At 41.7% G+C, this 19,226-nt stretch overlaps 2 protein-coding genes across 2 annotated transcripts in view; both read left to right on the forward strand.

Annotated features, from left to right (window-relative positions):
- Positions 1 to 1,758: 1,758 nt before the first annotated feature.
- Positions 1,759 to 5,683, forward strand: RIPPLY2 (ripply transcriptional repressor 2; the record flags this gene model as incomplete). The annotated part of the gene is made up of 3 exons (XM_082669165.1): positions 1,759 to 2,124; positions 2,439 to 2,503; positions 5,536 to 5,683. The coding sequence occupies 3 exons, from the start codon at positions 1,759 to 1,761 to the stop codon at positions 5,681 to 5,683; spliced, it is 579 nt and encodes a 192-aa protein (XP_082525291.1).
- A 2,198-nt stretch (positions 5,684 to 7,881) lies between these two features.
- The window catches only part of CYB5R4 (cytochrome b5 reductase 4), an 82,993-nt gene continuing 71,648 nt past the window's right edge, over positions 7,882 to 19,226 (forward strand). The window contains exons 1-2 of the mRNA XM_082669216.1: positions 7,882 to 8,082; positions 13,070 to 13,223. Coding sequence (XP_082525342.1) covers positions 8,008 to 8,082; positions 13,070 to 13,223 — 229 coding nt within the window. The 5' untranslated portion in view covers positions 7,882 to 8,007. The remainder of the gene's footprint in view (positions 8,083 to 13,069; positions 13,224 to 19,226) is intronic.

The following is a 19,226-nucleotide window of genomic DNA, read 5'->3' on the forward strand; positions in this document are numbered from 1 at the left end:
TAAGTGCTTTATCATGGTATATTAGATTCTAAATAGTCCAAGCCTTTTCTCCCTTCTCAGCCACATCTCTGCTCCAGCAACACCTACTCCCTAGAAGCACTGCCCCTTCTCCCACTCCTGCACCACACACACACACAGACTCCACTATTTCTTGACTGATTCTTCTAGAAATCCCAATTTTGGTTTCTTTCGCTTTAAGAAGGCTTTCCTGGTTGCAACAAACAGACTTATCACTTCCCTCCCTTGTACTACTTCTTTGCTTAAAATGTGCTTTTGTTATTGAACGTGGCAATTAAAAAAAATCTTTGCTCATGTGGCCACTGTGATGGCCATAGATGGCAATGACTGCGATCCTCTTGAGAATAGGGGGATATCTTATTCACAATTATATCTGGAAAGTGCAGACCTTAGCACATTACAGATACCCTAAAAGATGTTTACAAAATGGATACGATAAACCATTTCATCAGATAGCTTAGCATCTGTTAAGTGTTTAGATTTTTTTATATAACAAAATTTATTGACAGTTTACTATGTGTCAGGCACTGTAGCAAACATGCTATAAGTTTTATTTTATTTAGCCTAACAATACTTCTAGGGCACTGAGACATGCATTAGATACCTATCCTCACTGATTTCACTATCTGAAGCAAACCCTTTCTCACCTTCCTGACAGGTAGATCATTATAGGCCCTTGGGTATTAATTAGATGGATTTCTTTCCTACACAGTAATTGAATGGATAGCAGAGACATTATAGCCTACATTTGGGGTTCTTCTCTACAACTTTCAAGAGGAAGTTCAGCTCTATTATTTAAAACATTTTGGACAAAAATCATGACATTTATATATCATCTTTTCTTGGAAGCATAACTTTTTTTTTTTTAACCAAGATTCAGGGACCTTTGTGATAAGTAAGGGGTAACTTAAATAAGAGAAACAGGCACAGAGAGGTTGACTAAGTTATTCCACATCATAACTTTCCAGGATTTCATTATTATTCCACACACACCCAACACCCACAAAAGAACTTGCTAATTCTCACTGAGTGACAAAATGCCAAGAGTGACAGAATTGTATAGATGACACTCAAGACTTATCTTTGGAGGACACTGATAAGATGTTGGGGAAAATGGCAAAGACGAGAAGACAGAGTAGAATTCTATGCCAAAATCCTATGACTCCAGGCTCTGGTCCTCTAGGTTGGAACATTTAGTCTTTTACAATTAAACTCTTGTGAATCTTTAATCTTCAAATAATAATAGGCAGATGGAGGAACCTAGTCTGTCAATACATTAAAAAACAAACAAATCCTCCCCAAACCGATATTCCTTTCGTAAAGAGTGCAGAACCAGTGGCATTTGCTGAAGGCGAAAAGCCGTGAGACTGTCGAGCAGTAATGACCCGCCACTCGGCCTTTTTTTGCAGTAATACACAAAACGTGTAGAATCGCTTAAGTTTAACCCGTCCTAGCCTCTTCACTAGGAAACTGGTCGCTCGGGCGAATGTTGTTATCCACCCCCCGCAGACAAGTGTGGAAGAGCGATTAACACTCGCTTGACAAACCCGCTCCCCGGGCCATTTGGGAGTTGCACGCGTTCGCCCCCGGGGTTCGGGCCGCTGCGCCTTGACGCGCAGCCTTTTTGTTTACGCGGAGAGAGGGGAGGAGAGGGAGAGGACGTGTAAAGATGTAGCGGGCCGCGGGGGCTATATAAGGCTTCGGGCTCGGGCCGGGTGGGTGCCAGGGGCCAGCCTGCCCATGGAGATCGCGGAGACCACGGAGACCCCAGGCGGCCAGCGCGCGCGCTGCCGCCTCCAGCTGCCAGCCGCTACCGAACGCCAGACGCGGCGCGGGGGCGCGGACCCCGGGTACCGCGTCTCTGTCCCGCCCTGCGCCTCCCCCGCTCCATCCCTCCCGCCTGCGCCTCCCCAGCTCCTCCCCTCCGCTCTCTCACCCCCGCACCCTCTAGGCCCTCGCTCAGATGCGGTCGGTTCTCCCGGGTCGGGGCTCACTGCTCCTCTGCGCGCCTTCCGCTGCCCACCTCGCAGATCCGCAGGCTTCTGGAGACCGTGGGTGGAAGACAGTGGCGAGGAGGAAGAGGCGCCGCACCACGCCGCGGAGGCGGTGAGTGAGCCGCGCATCCCGGGGGCGCTGTTGATCGATCAACGCAGGCTACGCCGGGCCCCAGGGAGACGCGCGCCAGGCCTTCCCCTCGCTTAAGATCGCGCCTGCTGGTGGCCATACCGGTGGCCCTGTCGGTGCTGAAGCGACGAGTGCGTCCTCCAGAGCTACTGGCACGAACAGATCGGGCCGGGAGCGAGGCTACTGAGAGCCCCGCGGTCACATTCCCCGCAGACGAGAGGAAAGCCTGGTCGCCAGGGTTTGCAGTTTTTTTAGAAGGTGAGTGCTAACTTCGATCCATTTCCTTACACCCCCAGATGCCAGATGGCCCCGGAATAACGGACGCCTCAGAAAAGCTTTCCCGATACAGACACCCAGTCAGGTGAGTGACAGGCCTCATCGAAGGTCTGTCTGCAGCCACAGGGAAGAGCCGGGGGCCTCGTCCGGCCCTGCTCAGCAGCTGGTCCTGAAGTTTTTCTCTTTTGGAAAACCTATCTTTAACGTTTCTTTAATCTTCCTCGTCCCAGAGGTCCTTTACTCATCGAACTGGAAAATGTAGGAGCTCACGCTCTCCCCTGAAAGAACTGTTAATCAGTGCACACTTAGTAAACACTTAAAAAATATATTATGAAGAGGGAAAGCGGGCGGTGTTAGTAAAAGTAGAAAGGTGACATCTTGTGCCTGCAAAACAATTTCTTTTTAATGCCAAAGGGTTCAAGTGAAATTGACTTCACACCAGGCAGAGTGTGTATATTCTTTTTTCTCTTGCAAACCAGAAGGAAGAATGGTATTCACAATCATGGTTTACAGCAAACTGAACAAATCGAGCTTGACGTGTAAGACAAAAAGGAAATATGATGAAAATCCTAAAGACTACTAAGGATCACAAAAGGGACCAACAGTTATTTGACCTAACAATTAGGAGCTAGTTTACTGTTCCTAGCTACTGGGAAGTCAGCCTTCCTGCAAGATTCTTTGTAGCTTTTAATCAGGTGGAAAGTTAATTCTGCAGTTTGCCTGCCTTAGAGAGCTGTTAGATGAAGAGCTATATAATGTTTGTAGAATGTGTATATGTTTATAATAGCACATAGTAGTCGATACATGTTGATTAATTTCCTACCTTTTGCTAGAACTTGTGAAGGACAGAGAAAAAAAAATCACAGCCCTTTGGAAGTGTTTTAGTAGTTTAGCTTGGTCAATTTTATAACTAACTCTGTCAGAGGGGGTGGAGAAGGGTCAGGGAAGTGTGTATCATAGGTGTGATTACCTGGTTGAGTCTTGAAGTTAACCAGATGGATGGTAGGTCGGGAACGTGGGAGCAGAAGAAATAGCGTAGAAAAAGAGAACAGCATGGTTCCTTCTGGGAGCATCAAGGAACTGGCATTTGGGTGTGTGAAGCTGTGGTCATTTCACCAGGGAAGGCAGAGGCCAGGTCTTGTACACCTTGGTACAAGAGTTTTGTCCTGATCCTGTATGTGGCATTGGGAACTCATGGACTTTATTCTGTAGATGGTATTGGGGATTACTCAAAGGATTTTAACCAAAAGAGTAATGTGATCAGATTTATGTTTCAGAAAAATCACTAAGGAAATGGTATATAGCTTCAGTTAGAACACCAAAAGTGAAATTGGAAGTTATTGCAGTTCAGGCATTGGAAGCGAGGATGGGACTGGGTGAATCTGGGGAATACTTAGGTGACACAGTAGATTAGGCTTATGATGTATTGGATATGGTAGGTAAAGTAGAAGTAAAAAGACAGAATGACGCGCAAGTTGGTGGAACTGTAGATCAAGATACTGAGTCGAATTTTCCATTTGTCATATTTAATGTGCCTATGGTGCCTCCAAGTAGATATTCCAGTAGAGAGCAGAATATACAGGTTCGTGGTCCAAAGTCAAGTTCTTAAGTGGAAATACAGACAGACTTGGGAACCTTTGGTAAATTGGGGAAATCATGGCAGTGGGTCAGGTCATCTGGAGGAGTGAGAGAGGAGAAATGATCACTCTTGATAAAATGGTGGGGGAAGGCCAGCATCTAACCTGTCTACAGAGAAAGAGAGGTCCACAAAGGTGACTGGGAAGAATCACTCAGAACAGGGGAGAATTCAGTAAAGTATGAAGTCCCTGGAAGAAAAATGGCCAGTGAGAGATTCCGGGGGAGAGAGAGTGTGATAACAATTAAACAACGTTCTTTGGGTTTGGCAGTTTTACACATTAGAAAATCAACTGCTTCCTGTATAAGCACTTCCGTTTTTGAACTACTGTAGCAGTTTCTTTGTATTTCTCTTAAGTTTATTGTATTTTTATTAAGTTCTATCTTGAGTAGTAATGTGTGTTTCTGATTCTTTTTACTCAGTTGTCAACTTCATGAAGGTAGGGACCATGATTTATTCATCTTTGAATTATGTTTGACGCAAGAGATCACTAAAATATTGATTGAATGACTGAATTACTGATGGTTGTTTATTTAGGCACCCAGTTGATAAGCTTAAAAAAAAAACTATTTGGCTAGAAACGTTTATAAACTACACGGCCTACTTTTTTGCCTTTTAAAATAGAGTATAGTGAACATATGTAACTTTCTTTTTGTTAGAATCAGTCTATTATATGGGTATGTGGGGCTATTTATTGTATACTAAAATACTGTGTACTGTAGCTGGGGATTCAGCCTTGTCCTTTTATTTTACTTGGATGAAAAATAATAGAAGATCAGATGGCAAGATTAATATTTGTTGGAAATTTGAAGTTTTGAGGTAATCATGTTTACATACAAATTATTTGTATAAAACCAGTCTAATTCTCAACATCTTAATATGGTGTTCCAAAATTTAGTTGGATGGGGAAAGGGGAGAGAGATGGGCTCGAGGTTGGGGTCAGAGGTAGCCTTTTGAAAAGGTTGCTTTTTGTACTTTTCTAAACTTGATTTGGTTCCATCTGTAACTAAGAGCTAAGTCTGAGTTTCAAGCAAAATACTAGGTAATTTATGCCTATGTGTAAGGTGCATAATACTTTGATGTCTTTATAAAGTTGGCTATCATCACAATTTTTAATGTCATGGTAGGATTCATTTTTTTCCCCAAAGGAATTTGGAAGACAAACCTTCTTCTGTATTTTGTAAGAATAAATATATCCATAATGCCTGAAGTAAGTTAAATATTGATCTTATGCTCACGAAGGGTTTAGTGTCAATTTGTTTGGTCCATTTATAGCTTGGATAAAGATTTAAAGTAATTAACCAGTTACTGATACTTTGTCAAGCAGACTCCATGAAAGCTGTGATAGTAGCATTTTAAACTACCTAAATGCATAAATCAGTTGTTAAATATATGGAGATTTTGAAATTTGAACGTTTCATGAGTAGAAGGATTCTGAATGTGAAAAAAATAAAGCATATTATGTTGTCTGCTTCTTTCAGACTATTTTGGCCAAAATCAAAGTGTTACGATTACTTATATCAAGAAGCAGAAGTTCTTCTGAAAAAATTTCCAATTCAAGCCACAATTTCATTTTATGAAGATTCTGATAGCGAAGAAGAAATTGAGGAGCTGATCTGTGAAAATTAATCTGATTACTTTTGATGACATTCAAAGCTTGTAGGTACAAATTAGATTAGTGTACAAATGTATCATAACCCTTTTAAATTAACTTATTTGTATATAAATTATTAATAAAATGAACTATTTAGTAATTACTATGGTAGTTTGGCCTTTTTTATCCCTACACTATAATTCAATGTTGGAATTTAAAAATAGGTTTTATTTATAATGGAACCTTGATTGTATTATAAACATTTGGGGCTTATAAAAGATAATTTGGTTCTCTTCATCAAATTACAAATTTATCTTCAGTTATAATTTTGAAAATAAAACTTTTCAAAGAAAGACAATATTTAATTTTCAAGACTGAATCTTGTGACATCTGGTATTTCCTACCGAGCCCCATTGGATGTTGTAGTTACAGATGAATATTATCTTACTAGATAATGAGGACAATCCTCTTATGTTTCCAATCACACATTATTATTATGTATTAGCTAGTAGATGGTGAAAATGTTGTAAATCATTGTCTATAATTGAAATTGGGAATCAATGTTAGGGCTATTAAATTGTAGGGATTTTAATGAATGATGAGTCAAGTAATTCTTACTTTAATACCCTTCTGCTGTCCTCAAATCCAGTAGTAAAATAGCATGGGTGTTTAGTACTTATGGCACTACATTGAGGGATCCCCAGAATTAAAACAAAACATTTAAATGGATGTGACTTACATGGAGTCTAAAAAAGGGGAGACAAAAGGCCAGAATTTGATAGTACTTTTTTTTCCATTTCTGTCCACGAGGGAGCTAGGAAATTTGGCAGATAGGAGACATTCTCTAACTGCATCACCTTCCAGCGCTGCTGTGGTTCCCTGCTCCTGATACTCATGTAACGATTTTCACATAGGAAGTGAAATAAGAAATTCTTAGAGATTAGCTTTTTTTTTTTGGTTAAACATAGACTTATAGAAGAATACATCATCTTTTAATGAAAGAGAAAACAGGAGCACTTTGCACGGGAGAGGTAACATAGTAAACTATGATCATGAAGTTCTTTTAGCTCAAATACAATCTTTGCAGTGGCAAGCAATTGAAATATAAGCATTGATTTCCAGGCACTTTAAGGACAAAGGAATTGAAATAGAGCAAATTCAAACCATGTTTCAGAGTCAGGAAAAGTTAGTAATGGCAGGAGGATGGAGAGTTACTTAGAACTATATTTCTTTTCCTGAAAACTTCTTCTTTTACTGGGTTCTGCTCTCAGGATATGTGTGTTCCCCAAGAGATATGCAAAAAAACCACCAGGTCACCAATCTGGACCTTGAGTATTAGGGACTGGTGTTTACCTGCACAGTATTTGTGCTGCTGTCATTAATAGGGTGGAATAGTATGAAAAGCCACAGCCACATTTATTGAGTGCCTACTATTAGCCAGGCACTGTGCTAGGTAATTTGCACTTGACGTCTCACTTAATTCTTACTAAAACCTAAATCCATTATGCAGATGGGAAATGAGGCATTGAGATACTAAAGTAACCTGCAGAAGGATGCTCATTTAGTAGCTGCAGAGGTGGCATCCAAACGAAACCTATCTGACTCTTGAACGTGGCTAGCTGTTCAGCGCTACATTTGGACATAGGCTGCATCAGTTCTCAGTCCCCTTTATCTTTCAGGGAAGAGAGGAAGTTAGATGAGGAGGAAGAACTTGTGAGTGGGTGAATGGAGCAGAAAGAGACTTTACTAACCTCTGCGACTCATTCGTTAATCATTAGCGAGAGTTCTTAAAGGTGAAGTGTTCTCTTCACCTAGCAGGAGTGACTGTTTGCATTTGACATCTTAACTCTTAAAGGTTCTCTTTCCTGTACAGCGTGGTGCCTTAGAAGAGAGAGTTTCTGAGAAATCAAAATGCCTTATTCCATATTCAAGCAGTGCGATGGTAGTGCTTCAACAATGGGCAGACACTTGTGTTCTGGGTTAACAGGCGTCTCCAAGAATTTATTCTCAGATTCAGTCAGCACCAAGGCTTAGGAACAGCTTCACCCTTTAATCTTTCCACGGAACAGCTGTCACCTCTTTTCGGTGCTGAAATTCAGGGTGCGGGACGAACGGAGCATGCGTACTTTACCCTGATTCCACCCCCGCCGGCTCTCCGTTGGTCTCGTTGGCTCCGCCCCTCGCGTCCTCGACGTTCTGCGTCATGGCGCGCCTCACCCCGGGCGACCCCGGAAGTGGGTCGGGGGCTTGGCCTCTGCCCGGCCTCGGAGCCGGAGCTGGAGGTGTTACCTGGAGGGGTCGCACCGAGCTATTCCGTCGGGCGGCGTACCCCGGGCAGGGCCCGGGCTAAGAGTCCAGGATGCTGAACGTCCCTTCCCAGTCTTTCCCGGGCCCCAGCTCGCAGCAGCGCGTCTCCACCGGGGGGCGTAGCAAGGTAAGCGGGTGACTCCGGCGGTCTCGTGCCGCAGCCCTCCCTTCTCGCCAGCGTTTCATGCTCCGGCACAGTCCTTTCTCTCCTTCCGTACCCTCTCCCACCTCCTGTCCCCACCTCTAGCTTTCGTTCCCTCCCGCCCTTGCTGGCGATCTCTTTCAGATCCCATGCCGTTTCCAGTCCTCGAACTCTACTAACCTCCCTCCCTCTTACGTACTGGCCCCTTTTCTTTCCCATCCCATTATCCCGTTCTGTCAGTTCCCTTCTTCCAACTCTTTCCCCATTAATTAAATTCAGATGTATGATAGGGCCAGGCTCTGTGCGTCCTATATTGTAGGGATTCAGTATTAGCTTCCTTCCTTAAACATAACCTCCTCTCCGTTCTTTTGTTCACTTTCCGAAGGGGTTGTGAGCGATGTGAGTTCCCTAGAAGAGAGGAAAGGCTGAGCACTAGCGACAGAGACCAGTGATCATCCCGCCAAGGGTGGGGACTCCGGGAGCTAGGGAAGATTGGAGAAGCGAGAACAAGTGTCTGCAAACCTCCAGTTAGGTTTACGGACGCTTCTCCAAGTCACACTGCCTTTCTGTCTTCCTCTGGTACCTGATTGTTTTATCACTGCCTTTTCTACTGATGTCATTTGCTGACTCTGAAGCTAATATGATACTCTTTAACTTTTTGTTGCATGTAGCTTCTGTTACCAACAGGTGGAACACAAATGTGTTTTATATTTGCAGAATTTAATAGAATTGTCTCCTGTGTTCATTGCAACATGAATGCTGCTTGTTTCTGTTGATTGTTAGTTCCTCATTCAATAACCACATCTTCATGTTTTGTTTGCAAGACTTCCACCTACTCGGGCCACTCCTTTTTCATTTCTGGACTCTTGAGCCTTAGCATTGACATCATTTGGGAACTTCACCAACTTTCTCTATGTTCTCCACATGGACCTGGAGTTTGACTCTAGATCACAATTATGGGTTCAGGGATCTGTAGCTTTCATTAGATTTTCAGAAGTCTATCGCCCCAACTGTAATAATAATAAAACTGAGATTTATTTAGTGCTTACTGAAGACCTCAGTGCTTTACATGTATTAACTTGTTTAATCTTTCTAATGATCCTATGAAGTGGGTGCTTTCATTATCTCCATTTCACAGAAAAGAAAACTGGTTAAGAAATGCTGCCTTGGACCCAGTAGGCTTGATGTGATGTGACTCTGACTGTGACTTTTCACTTATTGCTGCATATATTATGCAGCCATCCAGTCGTGTGTCCTCGTCTCCTTGGTGTTTGACCTGCTTCTCTCCTTAAGCTAAGTGCTTGGCTGAATAGTAGAGCGTTTTCAAAGAAAGCATCTCTGGATTAGAATATGAGAGTTGCTGCCCTTCTCCATTAAAACTACCAGCCATGTTCTCAGTATCATTTAAAGGAGAAAACTTAGAGGCAAAGACAAACGTTTTCTCAGGTGGTGATGGGAAAGGTGAGTCTTTGGGTCCAGAAAGAGAATAAAATGCGATTATTCTGCAATTCAAGAGAAAACTCAGACGATTTTTTCCCCCTTTGTGAAATTGTTGCCGAACTGAACTTGAGTTTGTTTTCCTGACGCGCAGCGAAGGCCATCTCCTGATACTGGGTTGTGGTGGAGGAAAGTTCAGCGTTTATTTGCAGGGCGCCAAGCAAGGAGAATGGGCAGCTAGTGCTCAGAACACCCAGATTCCCCGATGGCTTTCAGGCAAGCGTTATCAAAGGCAACATTTGGGGTGAGGGTCCAGGGAGCATGATTAGCTTGCGGACATTCTTCTGTTTGGTTGGTGGTGAGGTAACATGGTGATATTTTAGAAATCTCAATCCACAACCTTCTTGTTCCAGCCAGGCTGGGGCCTTTGTGTTTGTGGTCAGCAGTTTCTATCCCTTGGGGTCCTGGTTGCTGTAAAAGAACTCAAGGATATGCATCATGTTGTCGTGTGTATCTCTTCAGGAGGGACTAGGAGTCCTGTGACTATTGTTCAAGCTCTTAGTAGTTTTCTTGCTTGACTACTTTTCCTTGGTTTCTGCATTTCTCACTTCTATAGTCATTAGCTGTTTGATTCTGCTCTTTGGAACTCTGAGAAGGCCTAGGAGACTGAAGCTTTTTCTACAAATAAGAAGCAGAGACATGGAGACCCTACCATATTTGGGTCTCAGTACCGTATTTATTGAGACCCTACCATATGCTGGAGATGTGATCTCTGTTGGGGAGGGGCAAATTTCTGCAGAAGTGACACAAGACAGATTAGCAGGAGGAAAAGAAACAAACTTAATTGGCATGCACAGAAGTCTTGTAGAAATGGGATCTAATGTTATGAGTCTAAGCTCGTACTGCTCGCAGCACGACAGGCCAATAAGGGGGAGACAAATTGCTGGGGTAAGGAATCATGACTTTATTTGAAAAGCCGGCAAACGGAGAAGCTGGTGGGCTCATCCCCCAAAGAACCATCTTGCCTGAGTTAGAATTCAGGCTTCTTTTATACTAGAAGGGGAGGGAGTAAAGTCAAACATTCCCTGTTTCCCATCAGCCTCCAGAGAGGATGTGTTAATTTCTTCGTCCCTGCAGTCATTCGCAGGTGGGCCTGGTCAGGATGTTTCCTGTGAGCTAAATAAAGGTATTTTAGCTTAATGCTCATTGCCCGGATAGCCGGGTTCCCAGAGATGGGCCATTATGTGTAATTTAAACTTATAGGCGACATCCCTTTAGTGATTAACTTGTAATAGATTCTTCCCTATTACACTAAGGAGTGACCAAAACTGGCAGCTTTTATACTTTTCAGACAGACAGTACATTTGAGAGGAATTGATGGGACAAAGAAACTTAGGTCTGGATACTGAATTGGTAAGGAATTTGAGCAAAGTTTGGGCTTGGGTGGTAAATTAGTAAACAAATAACAAGATTTGTTTACAGGCTTCTTGGCCCTGAATTTCCTATCTCTGGTGAGAAGGATGTGTTTCTACCTCCCAGTAGAGGGAGGGCACCTTTCACATGGGAGATTTATTTCCTGCTTTCAGGGAGATAAAGAGGACAGTCAAAGTGTTCCTCTTGCATGGCTTGCCCTGGGCCCCAACATCTCTGTTGTCAAAGAGTTTAGTCCAGCAAGCTTCACAGACTAGTAAAGAGGCAGTTATAAATACCATAGGGACTGTAACAGTCTGTTATGACCTTGAAGGAGTCGGGGTCAGAAAAGGCTTCTGGAGGAAGTAATGTCTGCGGGGGAGAGAGCGGAATCAGTTTCCATTTACCTAAAAGCATAGAATGGGAAGGGGCAAAAGTTAAGACGTGGAGCTAGTGAGGTAAACTATGACCAGATGATGAAGGGCCTAGTAAACCACTCGAGGGCATTTAGAGACATTACTATAAGGATTATGAGGAGCCACTGAAGGAGGGAGCGTCCTAGCTTAGATTTGCATTTCCAAAAGATTACTACCTGCAGGTGATAGAATGGTGAAAGAAGTGGTTTGGGATGGGAAAGATCATATGTATTCTCACACTTTACTTCATTTATGAAGACCAAGAGACCTAGAGAGTTTTAGCGATGGTAAGATTGGGATGATGTGGATTGGTAAGAAGGAATGTGAAGCTGGAAAGGCACCACAGACCTATTAACTTGGTTATTTCGGGGGCAATTGAATATCTAAAACAGATATGATTCAGGAAAGTGAGATGTGTGTTTTAGTACTTTCGGGCCGCTCTAACCGAATATCATAGGTGGCTTATAAACAACAGAAACTTATTTCTCACACTTCTGGCGACTGGGAAGTCAAGATCAATGCACTGGCCAGTTCTGTGTCTGGTGAGACCCCGATTCCCGGTTTGCAGCCATCTTTTTAGTGTCCTTACTTGGCGGAAGGGGTGAGGGAACTCCCTAATGCCTGTTTTATAAGGGCACTAATCGCAACAACTTTATCACCTACCACAGGCCCTATTTCCTAGCACCATCACATTGAGGATTAGGATTTCAGTCTGTTTTGGGGGGACACAAATAGCAATAAACTTCCTTGAATATGACTACTTTTATGTTAAACAGTTATCTGGTACTATGTTACAAACTAGTTATACAGGTTAGATGTCTTGAAAAATTTCCACTAGGGTGTCTCAACTGGTTAAAACACTAATTGTACCTCTTATCTAAAAGCTTTGAAAATGTATTTTGTAAAAAAAACCAAAACCCACAAAATCCCAAACATCCTGTTATTAAACCCTCTAGGCAGGAGAAAGCAAAGTTTTGTGCAAAGCCCAGGTAATAAATAATTTAGGCTTTGAGGGCGTCATAAGGATTCAGTCTCTTCACCACCAGCACCACCACCATGGGTGGAAATTACTCGTAGCTCAAGGGCTATACAGAAACGGGCATAGGCCAGTTTGCCAACCCCTTCCCTAGAGTGTGACAGTTTAGAGACATTATTATAAGGAATATGGGGAGCCACCGTTTTAATATTTTCCATTATTTGATAACCTTTGTTTCTCAGTGGATTCTTAGAAAACATATTACCATCTCATGTGATTTCTAATATTCTGTGTATGTTGAAAACCCAGAAAATCAACTTCAGCCAGTTTCTGTTTTCTTCTATCAAATCCCTTGATTTTTAAGGCAAAGAAATTTTGGTCCAAATTGGTAAGCGACTAGAACATATTAGCAGTAGAGCCAGGACCAAAATTTGTTTTCTGACTCTGGGTTCAGTACTATCTTTGTACTATGATACCATTTGCATGGACGTTTGTGTGCCAGAATTTCTAAGCCCCACCTCATGGCCCAGGTACTTTATATAGGGTTCCATTTATAATTCTGATACCACGTCCTAAAGCTGAAGAAGACTTTTAGAATTGTTATATTTGAGTTTTCTTATCTTTTGGAGTGGGAATCAATAATGAAGTGGCCTGAGGACCAGCAGCAGGAAGCGGAAGGGAAGGCAGCTGACTCGAAAAAGCCACACTGAATTCTTCCTTGTTCCTTTTTGAGGTCCCTCTGAAACAGGGCAGAAGTCTTATGGATTGGATTCGACTGACCAAAAGTGGAAAGGACCTAACAGGATTAAAAGGAAGATTAATTGAAGTAACTGAAGAAGAACTTAAAAAACACAACAAAAAAGATGATTGTTGGATATGCATAAGAGGTAGGTGGTATTTATTATGTACTGCAAAACGTTTTGGCTAGGGTTTCCAGTTGTAATGCTGTACAGCCCCTTGGTCCTGTTATTTGGTGATATGATTTGCAATTAGATAACAAAAATATGCCTTACACTGGGCAATAAATTCTCTAATTCGGAATTTGGGTCTGAATTAGGGCAGTATTTCTTCCCTAAGTCTCTGTTCACATAGCATCCCTGTACTGTATTCCCTTTGAAAGAAAACAAGTGTTTACCAGGCAATTTAATACCAAAGTAATAAAATTATTCAGTAACACCTAGTTTGTATGGAATAATGTTCCACCTTTGTGCCGTGTAACAGAATTCTGTAGGAAAAAATGTCTCTGAGAATCTAAAGTAAATCAGAAAACCCACATTAAAGCCAAATCCTTAGTTCTCACTTGCAGCACTTTTTATTACTTAATCCACGCTTGTTAGCAATATGAGTTACCTGATTTTTCTAGCCCACAGCAAATTAGAACCCCCAGGCTAGAAATGGATAGATTGGGAGAGAGTGAGCAGAGAAAGAATGATAGTTGATGGAAGTAGATCTCATGGTGTCCTACAGCCTGGTATCTGGGAGAGAAGCAAAAACAATTAAGGGCTTGCAGCTGTGCACTGGGTCTCCACAGCAATGTCCTTGAGTCATCTAGATGGGGTTCAGTATATCCACTATCCTCAGTTCAAAGAAGAAAGGAAGTGTGTCATTTATTGCTGTTATCGCAGTTGTAATTTTATCATTGTATAATTTTGGTTTGTTGTCAGTTATCCTGATGACACTGTCACCTGTATGAGGGCAGGGACCATGTCAGTCCCCTGCTGTGTCCTTGGTGCCTGGCACATAGAGGTCATCAGTATGTGTTTGTTGAACTAGTGCAACACTTACCATTCTTAAGAAATTTGGTTACTTGAAGAGGTGGTTGTCACAGTAGATCAGTGGTGTAGTAAATGGAAAGACACCAGTAGCACTGTTAGTTTGCTAGGGATGCCCAAACAGAATTCAACAAACTGGGTGACGTAAACCACAGAAATTTATTATCTCACAGTTCTGGAGGCTAAACTTTAAGATCAGGATATCTTCTTTGGGCTTGAAGAGGAAGCTGTCCCATGCCTCTCGCCTCTCTTCTGGTGGTTTGCTGGCAATCTTGGAGTTGCTTGGCTTGTGGTGGCATCACTCTGATCTCTGACTTCATCTTTATATGGCATTCTTCCTGTGTGATTGTCTGGGTCCAAACTTGCTGTTTTTATAAGGACATGGGTCATATTGGAGGAGGGGCCTGCCCTACTCTAATATGACCTCATCTAATTACATCTGCATTGACCCTGTATCCACATAAGGTCATGTTCTGAAGTATTGCAAGTTAGGATTTCAATGTATGAATTTGGGGGTACACAATTCAATCCGTAACAGATATAATTAGAGTGTGGAATGTTTTTCAGTGGCAGAGGGTATGGAATCTTCCAGGAGGGGACGACTTAGCTTGTTCTGAGGCAGAAGAACAGATGCTCAACTTTTCAAAGTTTCTCAGGGAAATACACTGTGGATAGACCAGTAACTTGGAATGAGGATTCTGCCAGACACAAAAAGCTCCTTTTGCCATTTGATAGGGTTTTTAATACCCTCCTTGCTTTCTCTCCGTGCTGCATACCTGTTTACCAGGTGCAGGTAACTGGCACAAAATGACCTCCCCACTGTGCCCAAGTGTCTTCTGCTGGCCTGGGTGAAGTGGAGGTCAGTTTCCCACGAGGATTTCTCAGCTGGTCCAGGCTATGGGCGTGTCTGAGCTGTTTCTGCAGTAGGAAGCCACTTTTTCAGAAAACTCTCTCATGTGAACCCTTCACATCCTAGCGCTATTAGATAAATGAGGCATCGTTACAATGCAGTCATACTTTTTTATTCATTTGATGTACTGATGGAGGTCAGGGACGGGTTTGCTATGTTTAAAAAGTAATACATGTTGCTCCCAGTTACATATCTCCCGTAATGATTTGAATGGATGACACTCTTCCGGTAAGGTTGTTGATTTAAGGATAAATTCTTTTAAAGTTTCTGTTGGAGAATGTATTCTACCCTACTAATAATTGGGCTTTTCCCCCCGGATTGCAAAGTAGGATGTGTCTTTTTTTTTTTTCCCTTTTGACAGAGTTTGGTTTTTAATTTTAATAAAGAAACATTTGATTTAGGCCCTGCCCTGGCACCCTCCACTCTAGGAGGAGAAGATAAATAACTGGTAGACAAGTCTGAGTGAAGTGCCCTACGAGGGCTATGAAGAAAGTGATGTCAGATTGCAGGGAGGGAGACGTGTGGGTTAGGAAAATCAGAGATGCTTTTGTGATAGAGATAAGCCTTGAAAGGGTGGACAGGATTTCAACCAGCAGGGAGGGGGAAGTACACCCAAGCGGAGGGAAATGCTAACCAAGGGTCTAGACACAGAAAAGCTGGAGGTATGTTCTGGAGCTTAGGCTGCCTGTTGGAGAATTATAAGAAAGAAAACTCTGAAGGCATGTTAGGGCAGATTATGGAGGACCTTGAAAGCCAAGCTGAGAACTGTGTTCTTAATTTTGATGGCAGTGTGAACTGCTGGAGGTGCTTGAATGTGGGGACAGAGAAGGCCTTGGAAAAGGTAGTCTGGTGGTGGGCATAGTGAATTGAAATGAGACTAGGAAAGCATTTAGCTCTTACAGAAGTTCAGGTGGTAATAGGTGAACCAGGATGTTGACAAAGGCAGCAAAGTAGGATGAATGAGGATGACAGACAAAGTAGGATGACAGACAAATTCCCGGTAATTTCTAACACAATCCTCTATGAAAGTAGAAGAAAGCACAGGACTGAATGTAATCGTCTTTTTCTTCTTAGCTGTTCTAATTTAAAATGTTAGTGATACCTTCTTAAAGGGAATGTATGCCAATTTAGCTTTGAAGGTCAGTGCTAATGTTTGGACCCAAGTTTTAATCAAAGCTCTACCACAGGGAAGCATGGTATCAAGGTATATATTTTTTTCTTTTTTTAAAGTATTGGATTCTTCCTTTTCTAACAATTGCCCCATTTTTAGATCAGTTCAAATTTCAGCTTGATCAGACCAAGGGAGACACAGTGTCTCTTTAGAAAATATATACTTTGGCATGGGTTTTTATAGCTAATATTTGGGGGACTTTTTTTTTTTTTTGAGTACATAGCTGTTCTGCTTAATGTTCAGGTGTGCTAAATCTAGTCACGTTCGTAAAAATGATGGTGTAAAAAGAGCACTTGGCTGGCAGCTGACTGTAAAATGTGGGCATTGGTCTGGAATGATCTCAAAGGCAGGTTTATGGAGTTTCTGATTTGTTCACTTAATTCTCACCTTTCTGTGTAAAGTATGTAATTCCTATAATGCAATAGGAGTTAATTGGGACATTGAGGGACTGGATGGGAGAGAGAGAGCTTTTTCAAAAATTTTGTTGAATTTCCCGTTAATTCATGCAATTGTAGTTTTCTCTTTTATTGCTATTTCTCTCTGTCTCTCTGTCAAGAACTAAAGATGATTTACAAACATGTGAAGATTTGAACATGAACATTTAGGTGTTTGAATAAAAATCTAAATCACTCATCTGTGAGAGCTCTGTAGAGCCTAGATCAGACTTTGTTTTTTCTGTAGTATATTTTACTGTAGTATGTAATCAGTGTGGGTAATGATGTATTAAGTCATGAAATCATCTTTTGGCATCATTTTAATCTTAGGGTGAGGGGAAGTGTGGCCTGATACTCAATAACAGTCCGTTTAAATAAATGATATTTCTAAAAAGTTGATTACAGTAAATATATTGGCCATTCTGCTGTTAAAAATTTAGTGAAGGGCTTCCCTGGTGGCGCAGTAGTTGAGAGTCCGCCTGCCGATGCAGGGGACACGGGTTCGTGTCCCGGTCTGGGAAGATCCCACATGCCGTGGAGCGACTAGGCCCATGAGCCATGGCCGCTGAGCCTGCGCGTCCGGAGCCTGTGCTCTGCAACGGGAGAGGCCACAGCAGTGAGAGGCCCGCGTGCCGCAAAAAAAAAAAAAAAAAAAATTTAGTGAATGCAGTTCCCCAAGTGGGATTTAATGGATTTCATTTATAACTTAGAAATGAACATACTTTGATTTCTCCTAATGCTGATTGTCATATGCTAGTAAATTGAAGAGGCCTGCTTGAGACCATTGTAAAAGTGACTTTTAGTGGGTTTGTATTTTTCATGTTTCAATAACTAAAAAATCTTGGCAGATTGATTCCAAGAAATGGTATTTTTCCATTACCGTTTCCTAGATTTCTAGGTTCATTTACAGTAAACTTTTAAAAAATTTACTTGTATGACAGTAGTGTAAATTTTTATGAGTGCATCAATCCTCATTATTGCTGGGTTTCAAATTTGCGTACTCACTAAAATGTATTTGTAACCCCCAAATCAGCACTCATAGTGCTTTCATAGTAATTTGAAGATGTGCACAGTGCAGTGAAAAATTGTTGCTGCCCGAGCACACGTTCCTAGCTGAGGTCAGACAAGGCAATGTTCTGCCTTCTTGTTCCAGCTCTCTCACAAGTGTCTTTTTTGCCGTTTTTTTAGTGCGACATTTTTCACATCCTGTGCTTTTCGTTGGTGATTTCACTGTATACATGCCCCCTGCCCCACAAGGAGAGTGCTGAAGTGCTGTCCCAAGAATGCGGTCATGTGCCTTCTGGAGAAAATATATGTTAGATGAGCTTTGTTCAGCCATGAGTCATAGTGCTGTTGGCTGTGAATTCAGCGTTCACGAATCTACAGTATGTATCGAATAATATGTCAAGCAGAACATACATTAAACAAGGTTATGTTTTGATTGGCTGACAAAAATGTGACCAGGGGCTTGCAGGAACCTCACCTTGTATTAATATTTTCCCTTAGGAGCAGTGGTTCAGTGTTGGCTAATTCAGTGTTTGAAGTGAGTTTGTAGAACGTAACTGCCTAGAGTAATGAGAATTGACTGTGGTTCTTTAGGTTATCTTTTATTTATACTTCAGTAATAATAAAGTAAAATAAGTTTTATACTTTTTAGGTTAGATTCAAACCCACCAAGAAGAGAGCTGACTTTTTTTAACACCAAGTTCTTTTCTCCAGGTTTCCTTAGCTCCCTGCTTCAATGCTGTTTTGAGAAACTAGTATTTCTGTCTCTAGCTGAGAAACTTTTTCTGTCTGAAAATTTTCTTCTAGAAGCAGTTTTTCAAGTTTGGAGCTAATGCTTTAATATCTAGTAGAAGGTATTATCACAGTAATGTAGACTGCCTCTAAACAACACTGTATCGTTATTCCAGTCAGCTCAACTGTTCTGTACCTCGTCTGCTTTGTGTAGCAGCCTCCTTACTTGCTTCTTGACAGTTTGCAGATTCTCGAACAACTCCCTTCTGCTGTCACTTGCTTGTTTAGGAAATACAAACGAACATTTTTTCAGGTCTGTTTCCCTTTATTCATCCATTTCTAATCTAATCTGTAGGTTCTCAGGTTGCCTATTATACACCATTAATGCAGGTAATCTAGTCTGTTGATTTTATTCTGTCCTACTGACACATGAGACCATTCCATTTCTTTTACTTTTACTCTGTCTTTATCTCCTTAATTGTTATTCAATCTCTTCTTTCTTTTTTTGACTCTTCCTCTCTCTGTACCACCCTTTCCATTCACTAAAAGTCCACTAGAGGGGAAAAAACTGGTGTTCTGGGCGAGTGGGGGAGGGCCTCATCTAACCCTCAGGTGTTTTGCTTGATTGACACAGTGGTTTACAGACTTCAGCCAACATTTAGAAATTTCCTTTATAAGAAAGTTTTTGATTACAAATTCAATTTTAAAGAAATTTTTAGGGCAATTCAAATTTTCTCTTTTTCTTGTGTCAGTTTTTATAAGTTACATTTCTCAGTATATTTGTTAATTTCATCTGTTATTTACCATATTGGCATAAAGTTGTTTATAACATGCTCTTATTATCTCTTTAATGTCTTTAGGTTCTA

The sequence above is a fragment of the Grampus griseus genome (assembly GCF_964374135.1).
Source record: "Grampus griseus genome assembly, chromosome: 13".
Classification (NCBI taxonomy): Eukaryota; Metazoa; Chordata; class Mammalia; order Artiodactyla; family Delphinidae; genus Grampus; species Grampus griseus.